Here is an 11603-nt window from a genome sequence, read left to right as displayed (position 1 = left end):
AGGAATAGAATTTATAAAAACATTTGGAATAAATCATTGTAATTAAATTGTTTGAGACATGTCTGATTTAATTGCTTTTTATAAAAAAATATGTAAATAGTAACAATCATACAAATTTATCATATATCTCCGTATCATTTGCAAATATAATATTTATAAACTGAATGGAAAATTGATTTTAATATTTACAACTCTTTTAATCTCTAATTTATGATAAAATTTAAAATAATATTACAATAGTATATTACATTTATAATTAATTTATAATTATAATTCCTAATTTATAATTTCTAAAGTAAATCTCTCTTTATTTTAAGAGAATTACGATAAGAATTAAATTTAAAGTCAGTTTAAAAATTTTATAATATCAGAATTTTTCAAATATACATTTATTAGTGCATGTTCCTCTCAAACATATTCGTCATCTTATTACTTAAAATCTATAATCTGGTCTAATGCTTTCTTGGAAAACATAAGTGTTGCAAAAAAAGTGTTTTTTCTGTCGAATTTTACGTATTATCTATATCAAGATTACTAAAAAGTGTTATGAAGAAGGTTTGTAGTAATGATGAGGGTAACATTTATAGTTTTATTGTTCTTTAAAACTTTGTTTTGAATTGTTTTTAATCTTTTATCGTTATTTTTAATATCGTAAATTTTTCCCTTTTGTAATGCATATTCTTTAGTCATAATGAGTCAAAATGTTTTTCCTATTTCTTTAATCATTTCAAGCAAATTATTACACTAAGCAAATAATTTTATTTTTAATTATAGACAATTTGATATCAATCTGCTTTCAAAGAATGAGAAAAAGATTATAAGATGTTTTTAATTTTTTACTACGTGTAATTTACTACTATGAATATACATTTTATATAATAAGCATCGTGGAAATTACATGTCTTAACATTGTCACATGTCTTAATATGTTTAACATTGAATTAATATATTAATTTTAAAAATGAATTTATGATTGATTTAATATATAATAATGCACATTATTTATCTCATTTTGCATAAATATTTCGCTTTGATGACACAAATATATAAACAAATATATAAAAAATAAAAATATATAAAAATAAATATATAAACAAATATATAAAATATGCAAATATATAAAAATAAATCTTTTAATCTTTAAAATCTTAAACTTTAAATAAGTTGCAATGTATTTGTATAAAGACAAATAAAACTTCAAATATTAAATATTAAATATTATGTTACTTTAAATATAAACTTTATGTATAAACTTTAAATATTATATACTGATAGTTTATGATAATTATTTTGTAAAACCTACACATTTATACGTAATAAGTTAAAGAAGACAATTTTCTATAAAAAATATGACAAGTTTTCTATAAAAAATATAAATTTGATTTATTAAAGTTAAATTAGAATAATTGTGTGTGTGATATATATGTGTTTACGTATATATCCTATAGATGTTATTTAATTCATATTTCATAAGATCAAATTTTATTTTCTTAAACTATAATATTTTTATGTTAGTCTTTAACTTTAATTAATAAAAATTATATAGATAAAATTATTTACTAGAAACAAAGAATGCGGACAACTGTTGCTCAAATTTTCACAGCTCGAGATTGAACTTCATTTTTGGCTTAAAATAAAGTTTATAAAGATTACAATAAAGATCACAAATATGTAAGTTTCTAGATGGATCGAATTACTGTTTCGAAGAAAATAGTCGATGAAATAAGTATCTTTTAAAAGGGTAACAATTAAAATTTTTATAAAGATGAAAATTAAAACTTTAGAAAAACATATATAATATAATATTTTTGTATTAATAACATTGATACAAAATTTATCATTTATAAATCACAGAAATGAGATGCGTACATTATTATAATCTAACCATTTCTAAATGGTAAGTGAATTTTAGTGAGAAGCAGCTTCAGTGCAATAAACACTCAACAAGCACGATATTTAGATAGTCTGATTTATGGAATGCCTATTTTGTAATAATGTTGTCACACAAATGTAAGCCATGTAAAAGGATTAAAAAATAATAATGTTTCTCGTGATTTTTTGGAATTTATAATTTTTCTCACTTATATTAATGCTTACGTATATTTATGATGAAGTGACATATATTTATCAAACGTTTATTACTGAGCATCGATATAAGAGGATTATATTCTCTCATAATAATTTATTATGTTAATCTTGTTGAAATGATTTTTCTTGAGTGGAAAAGTCTGTTTTCTCTATGCTTATTGATTTCTTTTAATTAAATTCTTAAGTAAATATTTTACATATTCAGAAATAAAAACAGATCCTTACATAATGCTATAATTTTTTCTTTATTTCTGAGTTTTTATATTTTAAAGCAATGTAATAAACAAATTTTCATTTTTTATAGTGAAACAAGCTTCAACTTGAGTATAATTCTTCAATTATGTTGACATTTTAAATATTGATGCTGTATCGTACGTCATTTGCTTCTTGAATGTCATGACTAAAAGATAAGACTATTTGCTATTAAATACATTCCTTAGTATATCAAATAAAACGTCCAATCATCATTACGAAACCTAGCTATTTATCTTTCAATTACGTATACATGAAAATCCATCTGTTTATGACTTACGCGACGTATGACCTTCAAAGTCTTTATAAAGTTCACACAAATGCTTTGTTTATTATTTTATTTTGTTTATTATCTTACCTTCTCTTTTCTTTCGTTATCTTTCGTTATCTTTCGTTTTAACGAGTTCTCACGTTTTCGATTCTTTGTTATTCAAAATCAGATGATATTTGCAAGTAAAACATGTGATTTACAATGAGACTTACATGTGTAGCTAAATGCCATATAATTTATTCAACCCACATTACTTAACAATAAATAATACAATAATTTATCATTTAAAACAATAAAAATGTGTGAATCTAACAAAAGCCGATTTATAAAAATAATAAGTAATTTTAATATAAGTATTATAATTTTAAAATTACTTATTATTATATATAATATATAATATGTATTTTTAAAATCATATATATATATATATATATATATATATTTATCCATTTATACATTTAAAATAATATGTTATTTCGTTGAATTCTGATTTATTTTTAAAAAATCTAATAAAATTAAAATTAAAAATTATATTAACTATTATATAACTCATTCGAAAAATTCTACTTTTGTTAAATACTTCGTGATTTTTTTAGAGAAAGATATTAGATAATTTAGATAAACTAAAACTTTTTCTTAATTAAAATAATTTCTTTCATTATTTTAATTATATGTATAATTAAATATATTTTGTTTCAAATTACTTATATTAAATATAATTGAAATTACTTAAATTACTTATATTTTTATCTATATCAGATTCTTGTGAATATTAATATAAAAATATAAAAATAAACATATTTTTATATTAGTACTCATTGTTAGATGGTTATATACTTGTATTTTGTTGTATGCAGATTTTTTATAAGCTACTGTTAAGCAGCAAAACGGGTGACTAGTTTGCAGACGCGTTTTATACGTGTATATCAGGCTTGCTCAATCTATCGATTGTAATCGACCGGTCAGTCGCGATCGATCGATTGATCGCGGCGTGATTCTTATAGCTCAGGAACGTGCTATGAAATTTCATTCCTGTTCTACATTTTTAAAACGGTTTTTTCTCATTTAAACATGATTAAAATTTCCCAATGCTACAGTCTAATAAAGATGTGAAAGATTCACTGAGAACTCTTACACATTGTTCATCCAATTTTCAATTTTTAATGAATGAAATTCAGGCATTAATTGAGGAAGAGCATGAAAGTATTTTTTTAAAAAATAAATTGTATGGTGCAACATCAATTATTATTACACCGGTTCATCGTCTTCTATATGCCAACCGGAGGAACGCATTCTTTTCTCGTGTTTCACCGATGTCAGAACCACTAGTTATTCTCCTCTCTGTTTCCCTCTCCGTTACCGTTCATACCACTCTCTCTCTTCGCATCCTCCTCTCCACCGACCATCGTCCTTGCGCACCAGTGCCACAGTACTTGCGTCGTAGCGGCCTTGCGTGCTAACAGAGCGACCCCACTACTAACCAGTTCCCGTTACTAGTGTAGTCCGCCTTGATGCCTGATGCGGCAACAGTTGCTTCTCGCTTATTGTATTGCTCCGTCTTACTCTCCTACCATCCATTCATTTTTCTTACGTCTCCCCTCTACGTCAATTCTGCGTGCGACAGTTTTTCTCGTTGTTCGCTCGCACGAGTCTTATCCGCGCGCTTGATAAAGGCGGCAGTGTCAAGGTCAGAGTGCGAGGAACGAATGTTAAAAACGTTTAGTGTGGTGCAGCACGAGTGAAAGGATTGTTCTGCTCCTTTTTCTCTTTCTTTCTCTCCTGTCTGACCATCATTTCCGTCGACGAAACATGTCTCTCATCGTCGAATGCTTTCGTCGCCTGACGGATGCATCGTCTTGCAAGAGCGAGGTATGCGATACACGTGCTGCTTATTTTGCATGGCAAATATTGTTATGAGTGAGTGTTCTGTAATATGGAAATATGTTCATGTATCAGGGCATAAAATAAAATATATTTTGATTAATTGTGTTTTTGAGAAATAATTTATTAAATAATTTTTCTATAAATTCGTATTTTTATTTAATTATATTAAATATTTGTTTTTTTTATGTTAAATTGTATCTCTGAAATTGAAATTTAAAATAAGATTCAAGTTGTCAGTTTTTCTTTCTAATTAAATAAAAGGAAATGTAAAAATGTGGAAGTAAAGTTAGATCAATCTAATATCATATTAAACTCTCTCTCTCTTTCTCTCTCTCTCTCTCTCTCTCTCTCTCTCTTTAGTATTATTTAATGTTCCTTCGTACAATCACAATGTAAAAAAATCTTTATTTATCATGAATTTGTAATAATAATTCCTAAGTATTTAAAAGAATTTGTAATAAAATATCTTTATTTATATCTTTATCTATATATTTATTTTTTATGTGTAAGTTATAAACTTTATACTATTAATATTTTTTTAAAGCTAACAATTGATATGATATATACATATAAGAAAAGGGGAAGAATATTATCGAGTTTGAGTATCAGCGACTTTATTATTTATGATATTTGCATTTTGATATGACGTGTCAACTGACCTCGATTGAACGCCATTGAATATAAAATATAGGTCATTCAAAGAAAATTGTGCACACGCGTAAAATTTTAGCTATTTTCATCTCTAAAATCTGGAAACCTTGAATATATGATACTAATGTGAGAGCAATTACTTGCAATAAATTATTTGTTTTAGAAGTGATTACTTGCTGAATCGTAATAATCTAATATTATGTGCTGTTTAATAATATATATTTGTTAACAAAGTCTCTTTCTTCTTTTTTAGTTGTTATATCTCTTAAAGTCGTTTTGATTAAGAAAATTTATTAATAATTATTTCTTTCATTATTTCTTTCATTTAAATATTAATATATTTATCAAGTTTATTAGTGTTTTATTTAAGAAGTTTTGATTAAGTATATATATATATATATATATATATATATATATATATAATAGTAAGTATATATATTAGCCGTATGAAATATATAATATTCAAAAAACTTTATTTACAACAAAGAAAAGTTATCAATAAAATTCTATTCTAGCGTCTTTTATATCAAAAATAATTATTAAAACAATTTTATTTTACCTTAAATAGTTTTTCACATTAAAATATTAAATTAATTTTTTTTTCAAAAATCAATATAAATTTGAAGTTAATTTATGGCTTATATATTTAATTAAATACTTTTTAGTTTATTAATAACAGAAATTACTATAACAGCAATTTGATTTCATATTGCATAACTAAACGTAATATTCTATAAAAACAATGATAATATAGAAAAATAAAATTAAAAACTATTGCTATGTATGGTTGAATTCAAATTAAACATAGAAAATTGTTTTGAACATCTCAGTTATAAAAAATTATTACATTAACTAATATTATATATTATATTATATATTGTGGTATAAATATATTCTGAACAAATTCTATAATAAATGCATCGTTATAAAAACTGATGAGAGCATGTTTCATCGTATTTACATTAATTTTATGGAATCAGATTATATCTTTTTTGATTTATTTATTTCAGCTCAGAGGATATAAAGTGACAGATGTAAATCGTATGCGGAAAATTGGTATTGCCTGTAGAAATTTTCAAGACCTTAAACGAAAAGCATGTTCGAAGTTAAATGTAAGTATATATATGCTAACAATAGATTATATAAATTAATTAATTTTATATTATTTAAAACGTTAAACTGCTTTTGGATATTATATGTGATAAAATTGCGATACTGGAATAGATATCGTATCGTATGAATAATGTAATATATTTTCATGTAATATAACTGCGTATGATAATGTAACGAAATTTATCATGTAAATGCTGCGCATCCAGGTTCGTCTAGTATTCGGATGATGAATGCTTCATTTTAAGCAGGATTTATGCAATATTCGAATTGTGACATTATTCAACAAATAATGTGAGATTTCATTTCAAGTCATAGGGCAATTAGCTGCTTATGCACGAGATACATTTAAAATAAATTTTAATAGAAGTACTATTGTAACTTTGAATAAATAGCAAATATTGAATATTAGAATTTATAAATGTTTTCTTTCTTTAATTTCTGATATTCTCGCATTATTTATAGAATGAAGACTCAACACAATAAAAAAGCACCGATATGTGTATGTTGTGCCAATCATTGCTGCTCGATTTATGCTTACATTCAATGCTTTGCTAGAATGTGAAATTTGTCCTTGCAATGAAAGCAAGAATAGCGCTCGGTGCACATGCACTAAACAATTCATCATTGTGTTTATTCGACTCGCACTTGCAGGTTCAGTGCATCTATTCTTTCCTGTATTGCTTATGCAGTAATTGTTTAAATTGTGCTGAGTAAATTGCGCTTTTGTTCCAATTTTCTTCCAAGTTATTTCGCACTTCTTACTTATATCTATGATTTTTAATTAGTCAGTCATACAATTATGCGCGATGGAATGCATAGTAATCTACGGGACAATATATCCATTGAAATGCAATCGCGTTATAATGATAATGTCTGATCTTTAATAAAGAGATAAATCATTTATTAAACAAAGATTTGCATCAATTAACTCTCCTGCATAAATTATGCAGTCTTATGATCTTATTTACGTATCTCTCTTTTCTTCGATCTCTTCATCAAGCACCAAACTGATAAGTGGTACGTTTAGAAATGTATGTAGTAGCACTCAAGAAATTATATTTATATTATATAAGAAATTATATGTGTTGAAAATATGAAATTATATGTCTTGTACTATTATATCCGATTATAATATTGTCATAACTTTTACATGACAATTGACATCTTCTAATAACAAATTTTTATTTCCAAATTTTAATTAAAGTGCATATGATTCACATTCCTTTTATTTTTTATAATACTGTAGAAATACATTGGAGTTATTATTATAAAATTGAAATATTATTTGCTATTTAACATGTTGAATTTTACTGTTAGTTTTACAATTTATTTCACATAAGAATTTAATAAAATGGTAATAGGACGAAAATATCGCGCGCGATAAAGAAACATATATATAAATATATTTATTCCGAATCATAGTATCAATACTCCGAATTCGTTCAGCTATTTTTGATATGGAAGAAATCGGAAGTGTACAACATTGTTGACAGTATTTCGAGAGTTAATAGATAGGTAGGTTAATCCGGTTGCAGCACGTCCTTGAAATCCGTATCCACCCGCCCGCAACCGCTGGCTTTATCGAACCAGCCGGGCCAGGGACAGGAAATAATCTCAATGTCAAGGGCGTGTGAATCCATTTTCCGTGTTGACTTAAAAGTCGACCCAAATATTTCCGACATATAGCAACTTTAATTCGAAATGACGCAGATTTACGAGCTCGCAGGGCATCTTCGAACAAATTGTTACGAAAAGAAATTAGAGTACAAATTCTGAGTCAGCTTTAAACGTTATGATATGATTATTATTATGAAATTATCGCGTAATCTATGCATGATATGAAGGTGTTTTAAATATATATATCAAACCAATGTTTCGATTGTATTCAGCATTGATTAACAGTTGTGTTATAACCACTTATTATTAAACATAATGTTATAATTAATAAAATTCTTGAATGAAAACGAATTACTTTCTATTTACTTATTTTGGAACTTGTCGAACTTTAAAGGTTTTGAACTTTCAACAACTTGGATTATCGAAGAAAGATTTGAAGATGGAATATACTCGTGGCAAATTATAGATCCGACCTATTTTTTCAAACTCGTTGAGAAAAATGTGAAAATGACGCTGTCACGAGGAAAGCGATATAAAAGTAATCCTTGAGTTCGACCTTCGGAGAATTATATTTATGAGAGACGGCGCATTACATTATAGGATTGACGTCTGTTTGAGATATCGAGTATTCTCTTGCAATGCTGCATTATCTATCATTTATTCAAAATAGTTTGTTCATGGACGTTAATTAATCTGTGGCTACGTCCGATTAAAGCTCTTTCGTGTAACTGTTTCTTTCAATCTCATAATATCTTTCATATAGTGTCAAAAGAACTAATTATACCTAATTATTGACAATAATTTGATCAATAGTAATTTGCAAATGATAATTTGATACGTTTTTACAGATAACTAATGATTTGGCAGAAGTGAATGTTTTTCTCTTGGATGGATCATTAATCGATGAGGAATATTTTCACACATTAGAACCACAGACTACTCTCATTTTACAGAAGCCAGGAGAGAAAGTATTATCTGGTCAGTATATAATAATATAATTTATAAATATATGTATTGTTTATATATATTTTATGCATCTCATAGTTTGTTATTTCGTTTTTATATAAAGAAGAAGCTGTAGAAAAGGTCACGCTGCTAATAGTATTTTTATATCAATTTTTCATTTTTCTACATATAAACTATCATGTTATTAATTAGTTTATTAGTGTTTATTTATTTTTTAAACATAAATTTATAGATTTTACTAATATTTTCTTTATTGTAACTGGCGCTTTTAGCACAGTTAGTTGTTTAATTTTTCAATCAAAATAATCGCACGTTTTTATCAACTTCGAAAACTGTCACTGCTTTTAAAATATCTCCTGTACTTTCTTAAAATACTTTTACATTGTATATTTATCATTGTTAGCTCTATAACTTAAGAGTATATTTTCGAGATTTATTGCTTTACAAATTCAACCGAAGTTTAACACCATAACAATAACTAATGTGTACTGCGAGTTTGGCCGCATGCCAAAATTAAATATTCCGGTCCAGTATCGCTCTCTTAAAAGTTTACTAACTTCTTGGCAAAGGCCGAGTTGCACTCTGGGGAAAAGTAGATCGTATTTTACACGGCAGCAAAGACGCCATGCAATTCCTTTTCAAGGACGAACGATTTCCCGCAGACGCGGACATTCTCTACGATGCGCTGAGACGCGTGAACATTGATTTCCTCACTGCCGGCGACAAGGTGACGCAATTTCTCACGGAAAATCTTAAAGCAAAGGTCGCCTTGTTGAACAAAGTGTTGAATAAAGATGACTCCAAGACGGCACTTAGTACGAGGGACGAGCATCCGGAATGGTTTAAAGATTTGGAAACTAATTGTATCACCAAAGTGAGTTCAAGGCGAAAAATCTGTCTTATCGTTACATATCATTTATACCGTTTTTTCGTTTTAGTTAAATTAATTTTAATAGATTATAAATATTTTGAAAATGTACACTGAAAAAATTGTATTCGTTAGATAATATAATGCACATACATTATTTAATGTAATTAATAATTTTTGAAATTACAAACGAGATACTTTAGCTTTTTTTATTTTTGAAATTTAAACTCCGTAGAATTTTCTAATTAATTCTTTGCATTATCCATAGGAAGCATATATGCATCGCAGGTGTCAAGATAGGATACGCACTTATCTGTATAAGACGATCGAGCAGATCAGATGTTCGGACGTGTATATGAATGATCGCAAGGCGAGGCAACAGCTTCTGCGTGCGATAGCGTTCTTCAAAATTCAGCTTAAGGAAGATCACTATTTCGGGTATTATTTCGACAGAAGCAGAGCGGAGACTGGAAACTTTAAGGATGATAGTGACGAGACCGATTCTAAACAATGTTACGAGCATTGTCCTTGCAACTTTGGCCATATCAATGACGAAACGTATCTGTATCAACCATATCTTCGTCTTCCTCAATCGTCTGATACAAGCACGACTATAGTCGATTCAACCAAGACCGACGAAACAGATGCGAGAAGGCTCGTCAAATCTGAGAAAAATGCAAATGACGAGATATTAGAAAGTTGCCCGTATGGTGTGAAGCCACAAGGAAAACAAATCGCCATTTGTGATAGGAAAGGCGAATTTAAATGCGAAGGCCGATGGAACGCGAACGGCTGCGCCTACAGCGATCGACACAGAATCAATCCATATAGATCCAAAGAGGAGCTCGCTCTGTTCTCCACATGGAATTTGGATCACAAGTAAGATAATAATGATTATAATATTTTTTTTGCTTATCGATTTTTAAAATGCTCGACAACTGACTTCGGGAAATTATTAATCTGCATGCATGCGTTTGAAATTCTCTCGATAACTTAAATTTAAAACAATTTATTTTCGATGTATCCGATAAGTACAATGACTCGATTCATTATTATTTGCAGAATTGAAAGGTCCAGAACGCTCATTCCGAAATTACTACAGCTGTCGCAGCAGGACATCAATGAACAGGATATCTATGACTGTTACGACAATCTGTTTACCGTGAAGAATTTAAGACTAGTTCATATCGTATGCCATGATAAAGGATCGCACAAATAAGCTTCGACTTTAAAGTTTTTATGTTAACATATATTACGTATATATGTTATGTATACATATATTACATTATTAAAAATATGATCGTGAGACGCGTGAAGGCCAAGATATAATTATACAAGAGTGCGAGATGATGTATACAGATGGATAATATAGATAGAACAGATCTCCTCATGCACAGATCTCTATAAATAAGTATATTTAAGTGCTGTTGACAAAAGATAGACTTAGAGATTATTAATGTTAATATAATATCTTGGTTATACTTCCATTGCGGCATGAAATACTAAGCAATAATATTAATAAAAAATCATAAAGTGTCCTCTAAAGCTTAAAATACTGTAATTTATATTGTGATTTTTTTGTTTTTGAAGTAGAAAATTTTTCGAGCAATTACTGTTGACATAATAATTATAAATTTTAAATATTCTGATTATTTTATGCGATATGAAAGAAAACAGGTTCAGAATTAAATATAACAGAATCGTAACATGTTTAATAAGAAAAATGCTCACTTTAAAATATCATTTGACGATGACTGTCAATTATAATAGAAAATTTAAAAATATAAATGTAAAAAAATAATAATTTATTGTATAAGAAAAGAATTGAAAATCGATGGAAAATCAATGTCTCCTAATTATGACATGTTCTAATATTTTGATTCCGATTGAATG

General features: G+C 27.4%; 1 protein-coding gene across 1 annotated transcript; it reads left to right on the top strand.

Moving 5' to 3' along the window:
- Positions 1-3966: 3966 nt before the first annotated feature.
- On the top strand, positions 3967-11278 carry LOC105254104 (DNA fragmentation factor subunit beta). Its single transcript, XM_011262599.3, has 6 exons — positions 3967-4480; positions 6157-6258; positions 8725-8854; positions 9505-9716; positions 9979-10589; positions 10773-11278. Exons 1-6 carry the CDS (start codon positions 4421-4423, stop codon positions 10927-10929), a joined length of 1272 nt encoding a protein of 423 aa, XP_011260901.1. The 5' UTR covers positions 3967-4420; the 3' UTR covers positions 10930-11278.
- The last annotated feature ends 325 nt before the right edge of the window (positions 11279-11603 follow it).

Source organism: Camponotus floridanus, unplaced genomic scaffold (genome assembly GCF_003227725.1).
Source record: "Camponotus floridanus strain SB8 unplaced genomic scaffold, Cflo_v7.5 scaffold40, whole genome shotgun sequence".
In the NCBI taxonomy this organism is placed as follows: Eukaryota; Metazoa; Arthropoda; class Insecta; order Hymenoptera; family Formicidae; genus Camponotus; species Camponotus floridanus.
Note: the sequence above shows the minus strand (reverse complement) of the source record. Positions and strands in the feature narration are given on the sequence as shown.

Coding starts and splice junctions, on each gene's coding strand:
- LOC105254104 (XM_011262599.3), top strand. CDS start 4,421: ATGTCTCTCATCGTCGAATGCTTTCGTCGCCTGACGGATGCATCGTCT. Junction 6,259..8,724: donor AAGCATGTTCGAAGTTAAAT/GTAAGTATATAT, acceptor ACGTTTTTACAG/ATAACTAATGATTTGGCAGA. Junction 9,717..9,978: donor AAACTAATTGTATCACCAAA/GTGAGTTCAAGG, acceptor CATTATCCATAG/GAAGCATATATGCATCGCAG.